The sequence below is a fragment of the Pyxicephalus adspersus genome, chromosome 6 (genome assembly GCF_032062135.1).
Source record: "Pyxicephalus adspersus chromosome 6, UCB_Pads_2.0, whole genome shotgun sequence".
Taxonomy (NCBI): Eukaryota; Metazoa; Chordata; class Amphibia; order Anura; family Pyxicephalidae; genus Pyxicephalus; species Pyxicephalus adspersus.
The window spans coordinates 39736764-39762697 of record NC_092863.1 but is presented as its reverse complement, the minus strand read 5'-3'; the positions used below and the strand labels follow the sequence as shown (position 1 = coordinate 39762697).

General features: G+C 37.4%; 2 protein-coding genes across 3 annotated transcripts in view; both read right to left on the bottom strand.

Annotated features, from left to right (window-relative positions):
* The window catches only part of KIAA1671 (KIAA1671 ortholog), a 55884-nt gene extending 30263 nt beyond the window's left edge, over positions 1–25621 (bottom strand). Inside the window, exon 1 of one of the 2 annotated variants that reach the window (XM_072415410.1) lies at positions 25471–25621. In XM_072415410.1, the coding sequence (XP_072271511.1) occupies positions 25471–25521 (51 nt within the window). In that variant the 5' untranslated portion in view covers positions 25522–25621. Of the gene's footprint in view, positions 1–11827; positions 12113–25470 lie in introns of those variants that run through there. The other variant, XM_072415409.1, reaches the window with a different exon arrangement.
* The window catches only part of LOC140333623 (uncharacterized), a gene marked incomplete in the record, with an annotated part of 58250 nt that continues 44143 nt past the window's right edge, over positions 11828–25934 (bottom strand). The window contains 1 exon segment of the mRNA XM_072415408.1: positions 11828–13042. Coding sequence (XP_072271509.1) covers positions 13017–13042 — 26 coding nt within the window.

Sequence of the window (25934 nt, the reverse complement as noted above, 5' to 3'; positions counted from 1 at the left end):
AATGTATGTAGTGAGTGGTTGTCAAATTGTACAGCAGCACAATCATCTATGAGTACTCAGATTTATAAAAAAAATATTCCCAAAACATTAGATTCACTGAAATACCAGCCTAACTGGATGATAGACCACTATTCATATAACAAACAAAACCAAAAAAATAGGACCTGGGGGAAAAAAAGCAAGGGGAACATTGTTAGAAAAAAAGGGATTATTGGAGAAAAAGCTTTCTTTCTTTTTACAGATGCTGAACTACTGCAATTGGACTTTAATTTTCTATAAAGAGCTACAGGCACAGGTGCACTTTAAGCACACATTGGGCTTGGCAAACTGTCAGCTTCATCAGTGATGGAATGATGCAGTTCTGGGCAAACAGCACAAATGAACAGCTGAATGACAGACACTTGACTAGCACTTTTGAATTCAGCATAACCATTAAACATTAAAACTGTGCGCATAATAAAACTGGGGCAGAAAATGCTTGATGTCTAAATGTTTAAATGATTACCTTGTTCTTCTTCACGTGCATAATAACAGCTCTAATTTTAGAGCAAGCTATCTGTGCTGTGTTTAGTGAGAAATATGCCTATTAAGGTGAATGCAGTGATGGAAGCCTTGAGGAAGTTATATGTTTCCTTTACTGCAAGGAAAAGCAGAAATTAATCTTTCTATAATAGAAAACATTCACGTATAAAGATCTATAATCATTTTAGTACAGCCACTCTTTCTTTAAACAGACATGCATCTCTCTGGCAGGTCAGTCGGTCTTCCCTTTACTTTCTGGCACAGTATAAAAGGTCAGATGGATCTGAATTCTTTTCTCTAATACGCTCTTAATAAGATGGTTACTGCTGATGTTCCTGCCACCTGTCTATCTTCTGCTTTGCTGCAACTAAAGGTTTGTGTGTACAGGCATACACAGCTTAACAAATAACCAATGCCATACACAAAGTCCTCCAAAGTACAAGCCAGTCAAACATATCAAATGCATAAACCTGTATTCCAATTCATTCAGAGAACAAATGCTGCCTATGGGCTGTTTGGGTTCAGTTTTTACCCAGGATTTATTTTCTGCAACTGACTGCCCCAAGACTGAAGAAGATACACTATCATATGTGATCCAGCAAACGTGGAATAAATCTGGTCCTGAATTTTAAATATTTGCCAAATAACAGCAAATGATTTTAAGATGTCCATTTTAGGTTTGCTGGATCACCCAAGTTCGCCCATGATAGTCTATCTTATCCAGTCTTGGGGGGGGGCAGTAATACATCACCCCCAATGTATCATAAGAAAGAAGATTCACAACATTGATGGGTAAAAAGTTACTCTATGTATCCACATTTCTTCAATAGGATTGGTTTACTAGTTAACCTTGCATGTTCCCTGTATTACATATGTGTCTTAAGCTGCAAACACTACTTGCAATTATAGTCGTTGGAAAGGATCTTTCACAATCCTTTCCAACGACTATGCACTCCACGATGCATGAATGAGTGCTGTACATACAGCACCGTTCTTCTCAATGGAGAGGGGAGGTGGGGGATCATTCGCCATCCATCGTCCGTGGATCCGCCAGGACGGTCGTTCGGACGATGGGCGCTGTACACACACCAGATTTTTGTCCGATATCGGCCCTGAGCCAATTATCAGGCGAGAACCATTGGACGTGTGTACGTAGCTTTAATGTATTCTCTGCTCTCTCACAAAAGATAAAATGAAAAGACAACAATTATTATTACATGATATATATATATATATATATATATATATATATATATATATATATATATATATATATATATATAGTACCACTTCCTTTTATCAGACTCCACTGAGATAACTGTGCTCCATTAAACACATGTAAAGTACAATTCAACTGAACCAATCTGAAAATGAAATATATTTTGGGTGGAACTTGCTTTTGAACCAACAATTTAGAAGGTTATCAGAGCTAAGTATATTTGAGAAAAGGGAGTTTTCCAAAGGTGTGTACTTTTAAATATAATTTTAGAAAGCTGTGAGAAAAGAATTTCCCTTTTTCGTTTTTAAATATCCCATTGAAAACATTTTGTTATATCTGTTTCATAAACAAAAACACAAGTTGATCATTCAGAGGTGTCCTGTGCCCAATGCTCACTTCCAAGTTATCTCTAGAACAGTAATTAGGCCTCCCATTAGCCTTTATGTTGTGATGATGGGAGAGTAGGGGGAACTAGGCAGACTTAACACCACTCCAAGACCAAAAATTGCTGTGTGTTTCCCACTATAGCCAAACAAGTAGGCGAGTGTATTTTCTGGGAGAACAATAGGTATTTTCCTATACTTGCAGAAAATTTTAAAGGATACAACATTGCAAATTGTTCATGTACATACATATATATATATATATATATATATATATATATATATATATATATATATATACACACACACACACACGCACACAGCCATCATATACACATCATAGTACTAGGTGCCAGGTCAAATTCCATCAATGGAGAGTAAAGTACTGGCATGCCAGCTGTCACAGCTTTAAAAACCCCTGCAAAGGAATAGCTTGAACATTATATGTGGGATATCATGAATATAGAAGCAGTTTCATCTATACATGATCTTCACTGCAAACAGATTTTGATTCAGACAACCACACAAATTTTGCCAACCTGGTCATTTATTTTGTAGGCCGAATGATTAATAGTGGTAACACCTTCAATAGTTGACAATTCATTTACCTATTTTTTAGTCTAAGATTGTTTAATGCCAGGGGCACAATGGCATGTTTTAGCAACTGTGCCCATTTTTTTATGAGAAAAGGTGTGTGCTGCTATGCTGGAATGGAGCCTGTTAAAGAGTTCTGCAAACCTGAAACATTATAGCCTTGTCATCACATGTAACTCAACCCTACATTTTTTTTTAAATATATATTTTAACATATGCCCTAAGTATGAAGAAATTAAATTGTTACTATATTATTTTCTCGATATGTACAACATGACAAGTGTATTTTAGGGACTAGAAGTTGTTAACTTCAAAGTATAGAACGTTCACAGCAGATCAGTGACTTGTTCTATGTCAGCAAATGCAGAACGGATTTGCCCATGACTTGATCTTGTCACAGCAGATCCAATAGTAAATATAGTACATAATAGGGGTGCACATAGCAATGATCTGCTAAAGTAGTTTTAGTCATGGCATCAACATTCCTATGGTCCTTTCTCGTTTAGATTTTACTAATAAAGCTGGGTGTGAGGATGTTTGCATTAAGATTAGAAGCCTCCTATTGAGACTCCAAAATGAGGTAAAAGTCAAGCTTAGGCTAAAGTAAAAGCTTAAGCTACGTACACACTTCCAATTATTATCGTTGTTAAACGAACGACGAACGATCCTGCACGATATCTGCGAACGATCGTTCGTAGATATTGTACACACAATAGATACGATCGTTTGAGCGATACAGGGAGTGACGTGCACGACAGGAAGTGAACGAACGCATGCTCAGACCATGGACGATCAACGCATGCTCAGACCATGGACGATCAACGAACGATCGTACACACGAACGATGTTCAACGATCGTCGTCCAATCCGATCCGCCGGTCCGGTCGTTCGTTTCCAACGACTTTCCTCGTTCGTCGGGATCGGTGCTATACGATCGTTCATATATATCGTGCAGGATCGTTCGTCGTTCGTTTTCCAACGATAATAATTGGAAGTGTGTACGTAGCTTTATTCTAAAGCCTATTGGCAAGGTAAACAGGTAAGTGATACAAAGAGCAGTGGTCTACAACAATCCTATCAAAAGTAATCTCTCAATTATCAGATTTCAGTAAAGTCATTGTTTACTGTGTGTTACTACATTGTGCTCACTATTACTCCAGGCCCTCTGGTTCCATAAGGGTATGGAACTGCTTTCCATCCTGGGATCAGCTATAATAAATAAAGAAGGCAGGGGTGTACCAGGATGGGGGAATACTCAGTAATGCCGACCTGGAGTGTGGTGGGGAGTTACGACAGTCAGCAGGTCTCCTGCTATTGCTCTATAGGAGTACTTGGCTAGAAGGCATCTGCCTACCCCCACAGACAGATCAATGCTTATTTAATAAACTTTCCAATGCAATCATTTGCAAAGCACTCAGGCACAGTAATGACCATATCATTTCCACCAATAGGTCAGAAACTCTTAAGCTGCGTACACACCTGCAATTTTTCTCGTTGGAAAGGATCTTTCACGATCCTTTCCAACGAGAAAAGACTGCACGATGCATGAACGATGCTGTACATACAGCACCGTTCATGCTCTATGGAGAGGGGAGGGGGAGAGCGACGGAGTGGCACCCTGCTGCGCGCTCTCCCCTTCCCTTTCATTAGGATCGGTCGTCGTCCATCGTCCATGGATCCGCCAGGACGGTCGTCGGACGATGGACGACGACCGACTGTACACACGGCAGATTTTCGCCCGATAATTGGCCGATACCGATTATCGGGCGAGAAAAATTTGCCGTGTGTACGCAGCTTTATTTACACCACAACACAATCTAACTTTTCTTCTAAAAAACAAAAGGTCACCTATGATGTCCTTTATTTATACCTGAAAGAGAACTTGCCAGCACCCTAATACTCCAATGTGACACCATGGATACTTCAAGGTTTATGTGTTTTTTCAAAAAGAATTATGGTGAGGCAGAAGGAGTGTTTTCTGTTGCCCCATATTGTATTTTGCAAGAGAGTTTGGGTAATCTAATTACAGCTCCTTACAAGAAATGTGTTAGTTTATGTAAAATTGGCCAAGTATCATTAATTATGATAAAAGAATTGGGTTCTCTAAAGAGTCAACCCTGTATTAGCCAATCCATTTGTGAATGGTTTTGCTTGCACACAATCGCAATACGAGGAAGAAAAAAAAAAGTCACTGGCCAGTGCATACACTAAACATACATGAAGTCCAGTCACTGAATGGCTCAAAACCATAAATACAGCAAAGGCATGCAAATTATATCAGACCCTTATATCTTGTGGGAAAAGAATGGTGATTATATTGGATTTTGTTCAACTTTGTCGTCTACTCTAGACACAAGACAAGCTACCCAATCCATCCAAAAACAATCACATTGGATAACAGTTATCTCATGTCAAAGCACTTTATAATCACCTTCATAATTACTAAAGAATGACTTTATTTACTACAATGACTTTATAAACTACACTTTCAAAAGTACTGATAGAAAGAATGATACTTGGTTAGTTTAAGATTATTAAATAGGAAGACTATTGCTACTTATAATTTCATTTTAGACTGCAGTTTTTACCCTTTAATGCCCTTTGCAGCACACATTTAATCCCCCCCTACTCTGCTTCAGAACTATGATGTTCTAAAGTATCACTTGAGTTCCCAATGTCAAATTTCACGGACTAGAGAATTGCTGACAAATATAATCACTCTCAACCAGCATCGACCGGGTCCTGTGTAACAGAGCCACTGAACTGCACAGCTATGCGCCCAAATAGAGAATAATTTATTTCAGAGCTATCAGTATCCAGTGACCCAAAACCACAAAGTTATGGAAACAGCATTTGTGGGTGGTAGATAAATATTTGTTTCCACTGATTTCCATTAAAAATGAATGTTAAAATTTGATATTACACTTCTTTATTATAGGCATATAATACATATGAATGAAAGTTAAAATTGTGATTTTTTTATTTATTCAAATGTTTTCTTTTAACTAGTACCTCACAGAATTACTTCACCATTTTAAGACAACAATATGGCTGACCTAATACTGTGATTTCAGTGTTTGGTAGGCGCTGGAAAGTGCAATAAAAAGACTGCACAGGGAAAGAAAAAAAACTGTTCCATAATTGTTGCTGGAATTTTGAACTATGGGGGATGAAATCATCTTCTAGCTACTGCCTTTTGGGTGTCCATGTCTGATCATGTTTTCTCTAGCATTATCTTTCAAAAAGGCTTACACAGTTTAAGAAGGCAAAATAAAGTAAAAACTGTGGTGTACAGTCCTATCCTAATAATTGTCTATGTGGATTAGGTGTAGATTTGTTTGCAAGATTTGATTTGTTTTACAACAACTCAAATATAGCTGTAAAATAATAGTATAGCCTTGGGTGCAAAAGTCTATCCTGGTCTGAGCTTATACAAGCTGCTGCAGTTTCCTTTTTTAAATCCTCACATACAGTATATAACCTAGGAATGAAAGAACAACTAGAGCATAAATGATAACTGCTAAAGAAAGTGACAATCTGGCAAAGAGCAGGTTGATGTTCCTGGGGGGACTTTCACTCCTTCCCACCTACTCATCCTTCATCAATTACTTTCTACAAAATAATTCAATTCATAATCCTGTTAGATAAGCTCATTCAAACAACCAGCTATAGACTATTAAGATTTAAGAACTCTTTACTGACATTCACAGATTTATTCTCACATGGGTATGGCTGGCACTGTGGCTTGGTGTCCACAGGCATGGAATTAGATGAAGATTATCTCATGTTTACGGTCAGCCCCCTAAATTCACCCTTGGGCGAAAGTAGCCAAAATGGCTTTTACTTGTTAATTGGTTATTTTTAAAAATAAGTCTGCCCCTGGAAATTACTGCTAAATTGCACAAACATTTGCTCAGTATTTTGTTTTTTTAAGAGGCACATAGGACAAGTGTGTGGTGGTTCAATCTTACAACTTCCATTTTAAGGTTAGGGAGAGGCCTTTATCTCTGCACAATATGAATGTATGCAATGTTTTCAACAGGTTTGGTGTTAAATTTGATAAAAAGAAACAATAAATCTAACAAGAATATATATATAAAAAAGACAGCATTACCAATCATTAATTCATACCTGCGCAACACTAATTGGGTATGCCCATTGTTTTTTAGACCACCGTTAGACCTTGCTGTGATCAGACAGGGTAGCCACTGTTTTTGTGAGTTCAACTGTGTCTTATAAACCAGTTGTAACCTGGAACAAATTTTTGCTTGCCGATTTTAAACATTGGCAATGCTAACCAAAGATTTAACAAGCTTTCTTAACGAGGACTTTTCTTACATAGCAATAACCTAGAAATTCAGCATTTCATAAAGATGAGAAATGCCTTTAGGCTACAACTGCCTTTGAATATTAAAATAATAATTAACTGTAAGAAATACAGTAAATTCTAATTACAATGATGTTAGATTTATATAATATAGAATAATCCTTGGCAAATGATTGATAAACTCTGGCTCCAGTTTTCTATCATTTAAAATAGTTGGTATGTAAATCAACATACGCGCTTACTCCTTTTTATTATGATAAATCATGGATAAAGGTCCCTTGCCAATATCTTACCATCCCACCCATTACATTTGTATTTATATTACTGCCATGTTGTCCCTATTTTTATTGTCCTTGAACCTTTACTTTGATCTCAATTGAAGAATAAGAGACAGAATAAGGACAGAAAATATTACATTGCACTTGAACCACAAAATAATTATGTTTGGCATTGTTGAGACTTTCAACAGTGAGTTTCCTAAATACATGTTTCCCCCATAACTGAACTACCTAAATTTTCTAAATAAAAAATGATTTGTTAAATAGGTGGTAAGTAGCCAATAAACACTTTTTACAATAGTTTTTTCATTCTGCTGCTCAACAAGCAAGCCATCATGATCTTCATATACATCATTCAACACCTAGATTTCATTAATAAATATTATCACAATATTATCTATGTGTAGGCTGAAAATAGAAAGTGTTGCCAATATACAAACACCTAGACTAATCAGTCATTGTATAGGAGTCTGACATGTTTTTAGGATTTCTGACTGCCAATAATATGAGAAGATACCCCATATCTGCCACGATTTATATCCAATGATAAATGTGCATGTATATTTTATATCCATTGGGTTTATGGACATGGCCAGCATTAAACACCTGAATATACACGCACAAACTTTGTTTAAATTAAATTGATTTACTGTACAAATGTAATCCTATTCAAAATGGTAATGCTGAATTTTGGCTAAAGGCCCTTCCCACTGCATGGGTTATCAACTAATGTTGTCTGGGGTCTTTGCTAGAGCGGTCAAATGCCACCATGGCAAATGTCTTGCCGCAACGCTGGTCTGACGTCAATACCTTCAATGCAAGTCTATGCTGGGGCCTCATCTACAACTTGGGAGTGTCAGGCAGCAAAGAAGAGCCCTGGTAACTGAAGGAGCAAGATAGGACTTGTTATGGAAGAAGATAGATTTCAATTCACCTAAATCATCAAACATTGGGAAGAAAAAAACGTGTAAAAATTGTGTAGACATCCAATAGCCCTGAGACTTCTAGGACTTGACCAGCATGGAGAGTAACTCACTACTGGAAGAGTAAAGACAAGGAGGTTGTGGCTAAGCTAGGGACAATATTTATAACATTTTGCATCAAGTTCAATGGCATTAAGGAATTGTAGGATTAAACATTTACAGAGAAGATATGTATTGAAGCACTAGGGACTTTGAAATTGATTTACGTCAATATAATGTACGAGGGGGTGCTAAAAAGTTTCGGGCCCTTCCAGATGAAATAGAAAAATGTGTGGGGGCATATGACAGCCTAATATCTTAGTTATGTACAATGTGCAAATGTGTAATTATGTGCAAATTATGTGCAAATATCAGGTCTTTGCGATTCCTAAAACTGTTTTTTCTTTTAGTGAGAAGCTGCTGGAACCAAAGCTGATAATTCTGACACCAACAGAGCTCCATTCTTTTACAAACTCCATGCATCAAGTGGAATCAATTATAAAAAATGCCATCAAAATTAAATGGCGCACATGGTTCTCATCTAGGAGTTCTCTCTAGAACTGCCTTTAAGTACAATTTACCATGGAAGATCATACTGCATGCACATGACTACAGGGCCCCAGGCTGAAAAATAGTGTGATAGATAAGAAAGTAGAGGTAATATTATTGAGTCATGAACTTCTATTACAAATTTAAAACAAGTGTGTAGAAGAACTTTTCAAGGAGATTTTTATGAAGATACCAAACACAATTTGATATGTTGAAAAAATAGTAATTCATCTTTAATACAAAACTCCCATAAGTACTTTATTCTGTTGCTTTCACAGTTCTGCCAGACTAACACACAGCACAAAAAAAAAAAAAATGGGGGGTGCAGCACAGCCCCCTTAATTCTTGATCGCCTAGGCAATCAAGAACGAATGGGAGTGCAGAGCCTTCCAAGATACCTATGTCACGCATCTAGGGAGGCTCTTGGCTGCTCCATCTGCACATGCCCAAGCAACCCTTTCATCACTAGGGGAAAAAATTTCCGATCTCACGTGTGCACAGTGAGATCGGCACGTTTTTTCCCAATCATCACCTGATCAGGTGACGTTGGAAGAAGAAGAATGCGGAAGAAGAGAAGATGGTGGCACCTGGGGCTCCTTCTGGGTAAGCCAAAAGATGGATACTGGGTCGACGCGGGACAAGATTGAAGAAACTCCTGGATGAATAGACTGATCTGCAGTATAGAAGGTAAGTGTGATTTTATTGTTTTGGGCCAGTTTTGGGTTTACTTCGACTTTAACAGTGGCCATGTGGTTGTGGTGCGTTTCCTTCATCCTTACGCCAGGGAACAGCTTCCTCTTGGGAGACGCTACATGTAGAGTCTCCTGTTGGAAGCTCTGTAGAGAATGAATGGAGGCAGCAGTGAACAATACTAGTGGCAAGGTGCTGGTCGTGGGTAAGCCCACATGATTGCTCGATCCCGAAGCAGGTCTGAAGTTGTCCTAAATCAAAAAGATGGATAAATGGATCCTTTGTAAACACCTAATGCATTGATGACTCTATCCACGCATTGTCTAAGTAATAACATAAAAAAATATGTTAATGTATTCTGTCAACATTCTACACCTTATGCAGAGTAAAACCAGCTGATGAGGATGTAACATCAGCATGCTGTTGGTTATAACCATCAATGGGGTCATGTGACAGCCGTTACTGTCCTTCACACAACAGTGGATTCCACGAAGCACAGCTTTTAGGTTTGTCCATGAAGAAAAATGGTCAAATACATTATAATTATAAAATATTGGTTGAATATATAAACACCTTTTGCCTGGTGAAGTATACCTGATTTATGTGTACCTGAACAAATTAAAATTGATTGTAAACAGGAGGCTTGCAAATCAATTGCATTTATTACAGAGAGAGACAAATCATGTAGGCCCTAATGCAGATAAAAACTAATTTCATACACAAATGTGTGTGCACTACGATCTACACAGATATAGGATATTGATTAAATGTGGTCACACTTGCTAGTAATTTAGGATTTCTTTCCTCAGGGAATAAGTGACAGCATATTTCATGCAGAAGCCAATCAATTAGCAAGCACAGATAAAAGCTTTCCTTCGAGCCATCTCTCATTCCTAGGAACCAGCATGAAGCCTGGCTAGAACTCCCGAAGGGCAAAATTGAGACACAATCTAACTGGTCAATCTATATGCCTTTTGTGACAAAATTACTGGACATGATGGCTGCAAAACACATAACCAAATAAGTACAAAGGAATCACACAGGCCAAATCCTGTATCATGGTGAGAATGCACTATAGAGAGACTCCTATGGTGGTACAAGATTGGCCTTACAAATAACACGCTATGAACAGCACAAGCAGCATTTGTATGTCTAGATGACTAATAGTAATTCTATTCTATGTGTCTCAGCAGGCGCAATTATATTTTAAACAGCATGTAGTAAAAAATCCACTTTGATACTTGGACTCTTGTATTCAGAGGTCATTATGCATCAGTTTTTTTATGTATTTAATGTACAGCGCTGTGTAATAAGTTGGCGCTACATAAATCCTGTTTAATAATAATAATGTATATGTACATCTATTTGTATATTCTATAGCTACAGCAGATAAAAACAAACACATAACAAGAAATTTTGAGGTAGAAATGCCTACTATACCGCATCTCTCAACACATAAAATAAAATCACAACTTTATGACATTATTCAAACTAATACTTTGCATGACCACAGTAAAATTCCTCGTTTTATATTGCTATGATTTCAGATCAGGCATTTAAATCTGCAAACAAAAAGCGGAACTCAAGGTATTAGTGAATAACTTTACAATATGTTGGTTTGCACTTAGCAAGGTGTCCTCGTCTTAGCTATGTACATGTTGTATATGCATGTTCACATGTATGTGCATTTTCATACCAAGTCAAAGAGAAAATGGAATATTATAGATTTCCCATGGTGCAGATGCACCACAAATACATTTATGGGCCTACTCAATGTGTGTTTATGGGGAAGCGTTCGTGACACGACTACAGACTGTACAGCTCTACATAATACATGGGTTCTCTGTAAAAACTTGAGGATGATTATCTATTACACAAAAAACTACCTGTCCTATTCATCTATGACTTAGATGCACACTAATCACCTTATAGTAAATAGTTTGTTTTTTTCACATGAAATGTAAACCATGAAGTGAAACAGACGAGTGTGAATGAGCTCTATGTCTGGTACGGATATAATGTAAGTAAATTATATAAAGCTGAGCAGTTTCTTCATTAGGAACCCCAAACCCTTCACTCGTCACTCAGGCTGCAGTTGCTGCTATTCAATACCAGTAATTCAGATGACACCAGGCAATTCTGATATGAAGAACATAAAACCGAAGCCAATTTAAAGTTACAGTGCATTATCAAGGATTACATTAAAATATAAATCATTTGCCATGTATGAACTTATTAATTGCTGTTATGCCAATGAATACGGTGGTAGTGAACAACTAACATTACAACAGGTAAATGCTTACAGGGTCAGCTTGCTCAGGAACTGTGTGCCTTTTCCTCAAAGAAGAAAACCTTTGCTGGCTTCTCACTGAAAACCTGCGGAAGGACTCCCGACTCCTGGAAGCAAAGTGTCGGAAGGATGATGTGCGTTTGAAAGGGTTTCTGCTGCTGGCTTCTATGCTAGTTCTCTCATGTGTTACAGCAGTGGTGACCAAACTAAAAGCTTCCTGCAAAGACCTCCTCATCGTCCCCATCCATTGGTTCATTTGTGTATGTGCCACCGTCAACTTATCTCCAAGATACTCCATTCTTCAGTATTGCCAATGAAAAACAAAAATGACTATAAAACAAATGAAGTAGAGATGCTGAAAAATGTCCGTTTTGTCATCCAGGTGAAAGGACGTGCCAATTCATTAAACAGCTTTATAAAAAGAAAGACACTGGCCCTAAATGCTTTGGTGTGAATCGGTTTGATGTGTGTGCCCTCACTGCTGCTGGCAATGGTTGGTGCATACATACTTTGGCCCTTCTAACCTGAGTAACTTGCCATCTTCCATACATTCAGCCTACACACACACCGAGAGATGCAGCTGTTCATTTTCCTTGTTATATATGCTGCTCCTTTGCTCCAAATCCTGCTGGGAACATCTATTTAACGACTCCTTTAGTATATTCTCCAGGTTGACAATTGATAACGAGAAGTACCTTAGCAAACGGTGGTTACATGGAGAATTAAACAAAAAGAATAAGATCTCCTTGCACAAACTATGGCTCTTCAGCAAGACGAGGAACAGACGTGCTTGTGTAAATCCATGGATGGGTTAGCCAGCTCACAGCCTGAAACAAACTGCTCTGCTCTCTTCAAGACTGAGCTTGCAAGCACACACTTTCCATTTGGCAGGAGATTTTTCTGAATGACATCAAGCCTTTGCAAAGGAGCTGCATAACTGAGGAATGCAGCTGGGACAGATAAACCTAAAGGCTGGGAGCCAAAAAAAAACCCTACCACTTACACACTTCCTCCACGCCTATTTCAAAGTCCCCCAGACCTCGCTGCAGTCATTTCCAAGAATGCCTAGATGTTGCCTTGCAGCTGCTGCTGTGTTATATGGAAGCACAGCTTTTCCCTGCTTCCTTGTAAATACTGAAGGGGGCAGGAAGGAAGCCACTGCTGCCTTCCATATGCCTTATTCTGCTATTGCCTTTTTCTCTTTAATCCATGGCAGTCAAACAATGGGCTAGGTGAGGCAGCCGCAGAGGTCTGCCAAAGGAAAACGATTTGGGCAGGGCTTTTTTTTTTTTTCTTTACGCTACAGGCAGCCATTGTCATAGCAACCAGGGGACAGCATCTGCTTGGAAGGCTGGGGTTGTGAGATCTATGGGAATGATTTGTGCATAGCTTGTGGTCACATGGCACGGTGACACCTTAACCCTTTTATTAGGATGGGGAATGCTACAATGGGAGATAAAAGGGCTTACATTCTCTTCACCACCATCGCTACATACCTACAACTTTACACATTGGTGTATATATATATATATATATATGTGTGTGTGTGTATATTTAATATTAAACAAGATTTTTATAGCGCCAACATATAACGCAGCACTGTACATTAAATAGGGGTTGCAAATGACAGATACAGACACAGGAGGAGGAGAGGACCGTGCCCCGAAGAGCTTACAATCTATAAATATAAATAAATATATATATATATATATATATATATATATATATATATATATGCGCGTGTGTGTGTGTGTACATACATACATATCTCCATCTCAACAACAGCTACTAACAACAAATTCTGAGTAAGCAGTAAATGAATGCTTGTCACTTTCTGTTTACTTGTTTTAGATCTATGACACAAAAGTAGAGGGTTTGGGATGTCTGTAGGCCTTCCAAAACCAAGCATAATCCTGGACAGCACCATTTTTCAAAATCTCAGTGTGTTTAGAAAAGATTGTTCAGAAATGCTGAATTCCTAAAACTTAATTACTAAATCCTAAAACACTTAATTCTACACAGCAAGGAACCAATTGCTGCATTATTGTAGCTCATGCAAAGTGATTTGTAGTAGAATATATAATCATGTGTGAAAGTATGTACACCCCCATGGAATTTATTGGCCTTTCTTAATATATTTAACCCGGGAAGCAGTAGAACAGGGCTGTCCGGCTCTAGTGCCCAAGGATTTGCGCACATTTTTAGTACTTGCCTAACAGTCAGCAGTCAAAGCAAGGTATGGTTTACAAAACATAAAAAAATCAATGTTTTTATTAAAATGTTGGCCCATATATGGTCCATGGGGAGTGAAGCTGAACATCCCTGCAATATACCTTTTTTCAAACACTTCCTTTAGATAATACAAGGTAGATATACTTAAAACAAGAACAAAAATATAAGTAAATCCAATGGAATAGCATGGAAAATGTATACACTTAGCCCTGTATCGAAATTTGTATTATTTGCATTTTTTAGGCTTCATTTATTCAAGTGGAACACTTTATCTGTGGGCACCGTTTGAATATTTATCCAATATATGCTTCTTCAGCTATAAGTAAATGTCATCGTTTACCAAAAAGTATGCTTACTTTTTCACTTTATACATGCCTTATTAATATAATCTCCTAATATGGACCAGATAAGAATGATGCCGTCGCTGTGTAAGTATTCTTTGTATTTTATATTCTAATCGAAATAAAGCTTCAGTTGTAGCCAATGCATGGAAAACAACGAGTTACAGAATTCTGTGCTCCCCAACAGAAATCTATTTACAAAGCACCAGTATGTACTGTACCTATACGCCTCCTCACTAGGAAAGGTGTTTGTTCAGTTATATTCAGCTCCTGGAAGCTGTGCTATGTTCACAAAAAGAAGGTTTCCCACATATTTCATTGTTCAGATTTAAATCACTATATCTGACTCTTTATCCAATTAATAAAATTAAAACAAAGTAGCAAAGTTTTAAAGGGTAATTTCTGGGAGATATGATAATAAGAATGATCAGAATAAATTTTTAGTTTTGGCAAAAGACAGCCACACAGGTTACTTAGTATCATATAATGGGAAATCGACCGCGACTGTGCAATCTATACACCCCTAGGAATAGCTCTCAAAGTGCTCGCTCATGTACCTGTAGGTGCGTACAGATGCAAAACATCAAGAGCACACACTGGTAACACATCAAACCAAACAGGTGCAACTTCCCCCAATAGACATGGTGTATGTTCACTGTACAATTTCACTATGTTTCCTAAACCTACAAACACTAAGAACCCAATCTACTAGTCCAGTAGTATATGCATTGTGATTCATTTTAATATTCAACAGTTATATTTGTTCAACATCATAACACATAGATACACCAAAACATTTAAAATGTGTAACTAAACCCCCAAATTACTGCACACAAATGAAGAAACCGTATATTAGGTCACATCTGACTTCCAATGTGACCACAGCCTAAGCCTATAAAACTTCATGCAGTCCATCAAAATTTATTTTATCCAATAAAACAAAGTTTCAGACAATTGCTTTGGCAGGACCCACACAAACATCTACAACTTCTCTCCCACTAGCTAGATTGGGCAATAAATTGTTGTTTTATGGACTCCTGCAGCTATAACCAAATATACAGCGCTACAAGAATAACCTTATACCAAAAAATGCTAGCCACGGCCTGACATATCAACATTGTGATGACACTGCCTGTCCTCAGTTCACCGAGGATCTAAAACCATTAAAACTTTCCTTCCCAAATGAGGTGACATTCTTTTTACATATGCACTGTGAAAACACTACTTGTTTGTATCTAGATAGGATTTGTAAAATTACCAAGTCTGTAAATGTCACTTATAAATGCTTGGAATTGGTTTTATTCTATCCCATTTACTACTCTATACTTTGTAGCAACATTATTGCAAAAGTTAGAGGATATTAAACTCTTGTTGACAACATACAGTTGTTCTGCATATATCACAGGGTTTCTAGGCCAGAAATAGATCCTGCTATCTATTGCTAGTGAAGACACAATCCACAGCCAGCAGGGATAGGGTCAGAGTGGTATTACTGATAAGTGACGTGATAGGAAGTATGTTGAACAGATGCTCAGTGTGTTCATGCATTGTGCAGTCTTAGTCATCGGAAAGGGTCGTGAAAGATCCTTTCCAACGACTATAATTGTATGTGTGTATGCAGCTTCAGAAGTAGCATATATATTGAACAATGACGATAACCTAATGCAGATCTAACATTTCAAATAAACAATCTTTTCTCTCAACAAGCTTTTTGTGAAGAGTGATTTTTAAAATTAACACATAAATAATGGTTTATATCTGTTCTAGAACCAAGGTGGCTCACTCAAATTAAAGGATGCATAGAAAAATGCTGTGTGTTCATTTTCATTTTGTTGCCTTGTCATGTGTTTTCAAATCACAGAAAATTGCAGGTGGTTTAAGGTAGCAAAGCCCGAAAACCCACATACCAATGTTTTGGCATGTGCAGGAATGCATTGTTTTTTTTTAGCCTTTCTTTTTAAATTTACCAGCAGTATGAAGTGCACAGAAATATGCAGCAGTGTATTCCCAAAATGAACTGCACTACAATGTGTTTGAATGCGTTGGGACTAAATTTTGGCTTCAAGTAATGTGCCCCTGCGAATCACAAATCACAATGTTTAGCAAAAAAGATCCCAGCACAGGGTAAACATCAGAGAATTTCTGTTTAATGATTAATCTATGCAATTGTTCTCTTACTTTTCTTCTTTATAAAATTTGCTGGCTAACAATAGGAAAGATCAATAGGTAAACCTTGAAACCCTTCCCAGGTCATGCTATCTGGTATATCTGGAAAGGAAATATGTACACAGTTCTCCAGATGAAAAGACATCTAGGATTGCTACAAAAGATTTCATCTGTGTGAATGCTATCATAAAATCATGATACAGAAGGCTTTATCTACAGAACTATCATTATATACTATTCTACCACTAATGTTTAACAGATCTATGGGCTTATACACCCAGTTACTGCCAGAATTTTAAATAAAATAGAAATATATCACATTAAATAAATGTAACATATTCCAAAACAGCTGAGTAATATATTTTTAAGAGATAAACCACTTTTGTAGCATATTTTCCTTTTTAATAACTGTTCAACAAACATACGATTTTGCATTGGTGTGGCCATATTGAGAGGGGTGAAAGGGCAACACTGGCTCACTGCTCAACCCAGAAATTTTTTTAAGCCGGGTGGGAAGAAATTGTAGGTGGGTGGCAGCCCCTGTATTGTGACCAAACTCTTTAGTAACCACCCAAAAACAGCCGGATGGGTGCTGAAAAGCGCCGGGTGGTGCGCCCAGCTAAAAGGGCCTGGGGAGATCCCTGCTGGCCTATCATAGGGGAAAACCATAAAGAGATTGAGTAAATCTATCCCTGCCAATAAGGTATTCAATTAATAGACTCATGCAAAAAGGGATGTCTAAACATATACAAAATCCAAATGAAAACAGTCAGATCTCACAGTCTCTAATGTGTAAAGCTATGTAGACGATGATAGTCGAATGATAGCGCTCATATTGGGCAAAAATCTGAAATGTGTACAGTGATCCCCTGAAAGCGGATTGATGAACCACTGATCAGGAACAGCTGGGGTTCACTCCTATGAAGGAAAGCACAGCGTGTGCTGCTCGCTCATCCTCCCCCTCCATAGAACATAATGGTGTTTGTACAGACCTCGATCATTCATAAGTAACTGAAAACAATCACACATGATCCTTTCCAGGGACAATCCTCCGACAAGGCTTCAGACAACAATCACAGATGCACATTTTTATCTGTTCCAAATATCTGTTTGACAATCCATCTTAATACTCAAATCTTTTGCTTTATTGGAAAAATGTAGGTTGTGACCAGCAACATTACAAAACCACAGAGGCTGTGAATGAAATCATCACTTTTTATGTACTCACAGTCTACTCAACTATAGTTGTAGCACTTGTTTTTAATATTATATATTAGGAGCCTCAAATTGGATATTATTTACAGATAGTGTTTTTGTGGGAACTCAATGTAATGTTTGTTATGTAGCTTTAGGTTTCTACTAAAAATCAGTAATTTGAGATGGCAACATATCAATATACAGCTGCGGCATCAATTATCTGCCTGTACTGCTTGTACTAACAAAATCAGGCAAGAGTAAAAGCAGACATATTAAATTTGCCCATGTACATCCCTTATTCTGTTCATCCTAGCATTGTAATAAAATATTTGCCTGAATACAAATATCATAATCACTGAAAGAATACGTGCATTACACAATGAAATCACATAAAAGACGTATCATTTCAATCCACACACTCCATAAGCGAAGTACTTATCTATATCAGCAGCATGTCATGGGAAGACAGTGTGGAATGCTCCCCCATAATACAATATATTGCCCACTCCCCCAGCTATAAGTGTCATTTGGTATGTGAATGGCTTTACCTATTGACATTGCCCAGTGCCAACTAAGCTCTTGAGTCCATCCACATTGTCCTGCCACCCCTAACATATGGCATGACATGTGACATGAGATTGCAGAAAAGAGAAGCAAGCAAGCCTAGTCCACTGACAATCCTAGCAATGACAAACACTGTTGTAATATTTTAATGTGACAGAGACTACCAAAAAGAGTATAAGTATGAAAGGACAAAAAGTGAAAAATTTAAAAATGCCCTAGTGACCCATTCCAACCAAGTCTACCATGGGTCCTAGCAGCTTTGTAAAGCCTTTACCAGAAGATCCCTAAAGATTTTACCAAGGAATGAATTATCCTATATACAATTTTCATTATGCTGTGAATTGTGCCCTTTGTGTAAAATGATGTGCGTGTAATTATCACGGTATAACAGAGTTTTGCTATGGTCTAGTATTGCTTTTATTTCTTTTCTGTACAGGTCTGAATGGCACAAAAAGTATGCAAAAACTTGGAAACATCCAGGACTGTGGCTGCTTTGATGAGATGCTTCAGCCTTTATACAGTGACCCTGGTGTGTGTAACAGGAATGGAGGCACTGGTATGAAATTGTCCTATCTCTCCTTCATTGGAACCTGCCTTGACTTGTCCTTTGCTTGATACATTACAAATTCCATTCAAGCATGCACATAGGCAAGGCGTTCCCTCAGCACAGATTCCTTCCCTCTGAGCTACATTTCTCAGAGGTACACTTACTGCAAGATATTAACCGCACGTAACCCCTGCATTGCCACATGGCTTTCAGTTCTCTGTACTATTGTGTCTCTAATCAAATAGCATCAATGTTCCATAAGCATGCAAAATTCGAAAAATCTACCGATGGCAAATATTTCACGTATATCATTACACATATACTTGTAAAACCTGTCTGTGGCAAATGTTTTACATGAGAAACTTCTGTGCAGGTATAATCTAACCTACTCCTAAATAGGAATATGTGTTTGCATAAAAAAAAAATGCTATCATATATATATATATATATATATATATATATATATATATATAATTAAGAATGTACAAACTGTCTAATACTAATCAACTTGGAAATGGTTATATGGATCACATCCAAAATTATGATTCACCTTTATAAATACATTCGGCCTGTAGCCTGATGTCCATGTACCTATTATGCGATGTCTGGAAAAATAGTTTCAGGTTGATCATGAAACAACTGAATTGGTGAACTCATTGGGACACCAACAGAAAATGTTGGGCAAGGCTCATCACCTGGGACAGTAGCAATCAAACAACAACTATGGCCATCCACCTTTTAAACTAGGAAAATGAGCGGAGGTATAAGCAGATTCTCTTTCTTATCTTTCTCCATCGGCCTACAGTTGGCATCCGGTTTAACCTTTTAGGATTTGCTCAAAAGCATTAACTCAATTTTTTATTATTTTTCTCTTTCATCTTTCATATTCTTTTTTAATCCCTTTAAGGACAACAAAATTTTCTATGTTTTGCTTGTCTGTGTGCATTTTTAAAGCATGTAATGTCTGAAAATAGTAGTGGATTCTATAAGGCAGTGCACACTTACAACTACTGCTGCTTCTGCCATGCATTGCTTTGCACGATCAGTAAAAAGTGCATTGTATAGGCATTGCAAACTACCATATGCAAGCATGCTGCGTCTGGCTTGCTGCTTAAGTCTGTATTTAGGAATTTTCGATTTTGTGTTTATTACCAAAGCTAAGTTATATAGCAAAGCAATGTTTATAAGCAAAGAAATTTTCAGTGATTTTGATAAAACAATAGGTTCTTCTTAGATACTAGCACTTGGTCTACTGCAACTAGGACAAATTCAGTAAAGCTGTATTCCTTCTATATCTTTTTTTGTATCTCATTTCTGTTCTGGTTGGTGCTACAAAACAAACACTACTGCTACTCTTGTGTTTGAAATGCTTTGTAACATGCCCAAAAGTGGCTTGTTGTGCCTTGCAGTCCGCAAGTGCCTTTAATTTCATTACTTAAAATTACAGCTATCTAACCACTAACAACAGGCAAATAAATGGCACGTATCCATCTGACTGCTAAGGCACAGCCAAGAAAGCAAGTAACATCATTGTCAGAAATTTGTGACCCTCCAGACCCTGGTGTTATCTACAGAAACTGCACAAACTATTAAATGTAATTTGGCCCGATGACATAGATATGACTAAGTGAGACAGAAAGAAGACAACATGTTCCAGTAAGTTAATAGCTGCAAAATGTGATATCTTGCACAGAGGGGTGCCTGCTAAACAATCAGAGAGAAAGGGATTCCAGGCTGAAACTCTGAAGGTCATTTTGCACTTTTTTTCTTCCATGAGTCAGCAACCACTGTTTTATTTATATTGTGCTTCAACATATAATTTGAATATATATATGCTTGTATAAAAGCAGGCTACATTTTTGGTAACATGAATGGTGGTGGTTTACTGCAGTTTTACAGGGTAAAAGGGGCAAAATGACTAAGTCTCTGTAAAGTCCACAAGAGGCCCTCAGGCTTGCCTTCACGGTGTTCCCCAACTTTGTCCATGTGCTCCATCTGAGTAGTGACAAAATCCCTGTTACTTTTCAATTTGAGCAAGCATGTAACCTTTCCCTATTTAGCACTGCTTGGATCCATGCAACCAATCATATTGTCACAAAACATCCAAACACTGGTAGGCTCTAAAATGAAAGCTTAGTTACCTCTAAGGCCAAAGTATAAGGCAAAGTACACTCACATAGTGTGTGATATGCAAAGACATCAGACGTTGCATAGAAAGTAATGTCTGACGTGATACAGGTGGCTGTATGCGCACAGTATAACGCTTGGCAAAGCACATCCAATTATTGTGTGATGTGTGGCTAGGTTAAAGGGACGGTCATTGTTTCATGATAAGGCATGATTTTAGATATACATTAAAAAGGAAAAGACAGAAAGGTGTAAGGCTATGTACATACGTACAAAAATTGTTGTTGGAAAGTATTTGTCACGATACTTTGAACGAGTGATGTGCGGTGATGTACATACAGCGCTGTTCTGCTCTATGGAGAAGGGAGGGGGGAGCTCTCTTCCCATCACTTGCATTACGATCATTCCTCGTCCGTGAATCCCCCAGGACGGTTGTTCGGACGACAGGCGCTGTACATTGGCCTGATTCTCGCCTGATATCAGCCCTGAGGCGATTATCGGACGAGAATCATCTGACATGTACGTAGCCTAAGTAATCTTATGAATACAACATCTCGTTTTGCAGTGTTATGCAACAAATTTACTTTACAGCTCATTCTCAAAATTCTCATCCATCATTCTGATAACCTTCTGAAAACAATACAATCACTGTAAGGATATCTAATCTCAACAGGCAAATTGATTGTAATAGAATACAGGTATTCCCTATTTACAAATCTATCTTTTTAAAAAAGAAAATGACAAAATATGTATTAGCAAGCATGTAAAGGTAATTAAATGTTAATTTTGAAGTAAATGCTGCAGTCATAAGCCAAAAACTGAAAATGCAAATGCTTTCCTTTAATCATACACTACCCACTAGCAGATGGACCTTATGTTTAATTTATAGTTCTCTCTGTATTGCCTTTTCGGCTGCATACACTAAAGAGGAAGTATTTGTCCCGCATATATGTTGTAGACATCTTCCTTCCACATTATTATGCATCTTATCTTCTTGATTCAGTGCATCATAGCATAAATATTTATTAATATGTGTATATTTGTCACAGTAGATGAATGTATTATGAACACTTTGTTAGTATAAATTTGATATGATTTATTAACCTATTCTATGGAATTGAATATTTGTATTTGCAGTTCTATACAGCAGAAGTGAATTGAGCTTTGCTCATGAAATGTTTAATATAGCATAGCACTGCTTCCTGACAACTTAGTGCCACCTAGTGCTCCTTTATAGTTACCGTCACTGCATCTCAAATACTTTATATTATGCAAATGTTTTCTATCCAATATTAATTTCCACTAAATGCTCTTTATTTAATAAAAATTAACTATGATAGCTAAGCCATTTCAGGTTCTGAATAGGTAACACTACACAGTATATATGTATGTGAATATATATATATATATATATATATATATATATATATATATATATATATATATATATATCCAGGCTTGTGGTGACTTTGCTAAACACTTGAATTGCACTATATATAACAAAACTGGCTTGAATACAAAGTGCTTATTTCAAATGACCTCTGTATTGACCATATGGGAAGTACTTTGTGCATGCCCCCCTGTTAGGATATGTAAAACAAACGGTATTCTAGTTGCTGAATAGTTTCAGTGGGTGGAGGCAGCCCCAACTCACTAAAACAGAGACTGAAATCAAGATCTAGGAAGGGAACAGGATGCCAGTACTTGTCTACGTCCTAAGGAATGTGATGGCTAAAACATGGCCTAGTGAATTGGCCCTTATCACAAGCTGCAGAGGGAACAACACCCAGTTAATCTCTCAGCCCACCCTTGTTTTTAAGGCATATGAGCCAGGGCACTCTGTACACATTACTTTTACTTAACACAAGTTAGATATATTTAGGGCACACACACAAACCTGCACATATTTTCCGCAGGGGAATAGCTACAAGTCATATTTTGAAGGATTAGAGCAAATTCAGACAAACCTGCTTTACATTACTAGTAAGAGAAAAGGTCATAGATGACAGCCATCAGCATTGTCATTTCAATTGCAAAACAAGTTTTAGAATGGCAGTAGCAACCTATGTCAGACAGTTAATACTGTTTACACACGAGTTGTTACTGAGCTACAGGAAGTATTTAGAATTTAAAGCATATGTATAGGCAATTAACATATTTTAGTATTGGTGTATCTGTCAGATTGGGGGAAATACCATTTTACTCTCTGTCTCAGAGGCAAAATAGGAAGTTATTAAACATAGTAAAATGTGCAAAACTTTGGATTTCCTATCACTTTAAAAAAAAAAATAAAGAATATAAATTCATTGGAAAAATGATCCCTTACGTTAATGATCAATGTGAAGAATGTCCCTCCAACAGTGGTGGTACTAATTTAATCCTTATAGACAGATAATGATTCATTGGGGTCTAGCTTGTAGCGTGTTCCCTGGACTATGACAGGTAACATCAGAGGGGAGGGCAGGCAGCAACAGCTCAAGGAACCCCTGGCAACCCTAGTTGAGAAGGGCTATACATAAACTTTAAAGAAAGTCACTTTTAGATAACTGGGGGGATTCTGTAGCCAAATCTTATAGAACAATGGGAAAGCTGAGAAGATTTCCATTGACTTTGCTACTTACTAGTATAGACTACCCAGCAAGACTTTAGCCCAAACAGTGTGGTCCCAAATCCCAAATGGTTTTTATTTTAGTAATTTAGAAGCCAAGGGTTGGCCCTGTTTCAAGACTTATGTCACGCTACACAGAAGTGTTTTGGAACTGTGGTTCCTTAGCACTGAAAACACAAGTGAAGAATTCACAAGTGAAGAATGCCTGCAATACTGAACCTGTATTGCTCAGATCTGTCAACCCTGTCCTGCCTAGGGGGTGATTTTGACTAAAACAGGATTTAAAATACCATGGCACAACATGAAAATGAATTAAGTGAACACAAAAAACTCTGCACTTAGAATTGCATATTGTGCTATCCATTCAATTAACCAGAAAATCTAGCTTCTAGTTGAAAAATTAGTAAAACTTGTTAATATATAAATCAAGCTAAATGAACACGTGCATTTTAAGATACTATCATCTGACACAGTTTTACAACTTGTGTAAAAATGTGTTAACAGGACTGGTAATAGTTGCTAATGCTTTGTGACATTCGGGCTCCTTTGTCTTATACAGTGCTGTCAGTCTAACAAACAACCCTGGCGGCTTTGTTACCTTGTGAATATAAAGTATGGAAAGGGTATATAAATTATAAGTGTGCTGAAGACAAATATCTTGGCAGGTAAAAATATCAAATATGTATTTGGACTTTGATTTGGGGCATTTTGCAGGCATTTCCAGTTAAAGCAGACCTTTTACTGAGAGATTATTCAAGTTGCCAATATTGATTTCTGGTTCCAACATATACAGCTCACCTGGTTAGTGAGCAAAATTAGAATGCAGCTCAGGTGCTCAGCTAACTCCACACAACTTGTCACACAGTTATCTGCATGTGTGTTTCAGGTGATTGAATCTACCGACACTCATAGATCAGCTTTACATTTGTGTTATTGGCAGTTCAGCGATGGCAGCGTCCAATCTCCCAGTGACAGGTCCACTTTAAAAACTCTTCATTATCACATGCAATGAAAAACACTGGAGTTTCTTTGTCATTTTTATTACAAGACACCAATCTGGACAATACAGAAATTCATTGGTTTCTCTAATTAAATAAAGCAACCTGTAATTAAAACTCACTGTAATTATGCCCAAGATAGTATGTTGACTTGCACTTCCCTTCATGTAAGACTGATGTGGTCTGTCTCCCATCTACCCTAGGAGACGCTAATCAAGCTTCCTTGTGATCCTTCTTACAAGAGAATTTTGTCTTTAAAAAGGTCACTTTATCTTTGGTATTGACAATGTGATAAAGGTGAAAAATTTTATATCAATGTTCAAAACTGAGAGCAAAATATACTCCCCCAGTAACCACCCTGTAAACAGAAGACACTTGAATTTACCCTTTTCTGCTCCTGTTTTCGCCCGATAATTGGCCGATACCGATTATCGGGCGAGAAAAATTTGCCGTGTGTACGCAGCTTTAGGCCTAGTGACTTGAGGAAACTGTGCATTGTGTGACAACAGAGGAAGTGTTCCCCCATATCTAAAAAGTCAGATGACTGTTGTGGATGCAGGGGGGGTCACTGTATGGGTAAGATCTAATGGGGGCCTGCTATATATATACTAGCAAGTATTACGAGAGGTTTTAACTTTAACAGGTTCACTTTGAAGCAAAAGTCTTGCACTGCAAAACAATTAGCTTTTTAAAACAACATCCATCTCAATAAATTAGAACATAACAAATTACAATACACTGACTATGCATTTCTCAGAATTAAAATTTGCATATATTATTATTTTCTAACAATATTAATTAAAAAAATGTCTTATAAGAGAAAATTAGCAGCATAAAGCATAAAAAAAAAACAAAGCAATTAGTACACCTTCTTACCCAGGAGGCCTGGAAGCACTTGAAAACTTGCGGAAGGTAGTAATAGTCCATGATGTTAATGCTCTAGACAGGGCAGGTCATTGTGCTACAAGATACAGGACTTCTCGATGTAACATCTATAATTTACAAATTCTCCAGCACAGCACTTCCTCTTCCAGCAGCAACGCTATGTGCTGGGTCATGTGACACACCTCACTATCTATCAGACCACTGACCTAAGAAACTACATCGGTGATGTGCACAAAAAACTGCTCACTTTATGTATTACTCATATAGCCAGCTCATTACTGAAGATGAGTAAACCATACAGCCAGCCTGCTGCCTTTACAGAAATTACCAAAAGTCTGGCATGCATAACTCCAGCAATTACAGGAAGAATATGATATATAATCATATTATATATGTAAAGATATATTACATGCGTGTATTTTTTATATGTAAATATATATATATATATATATATA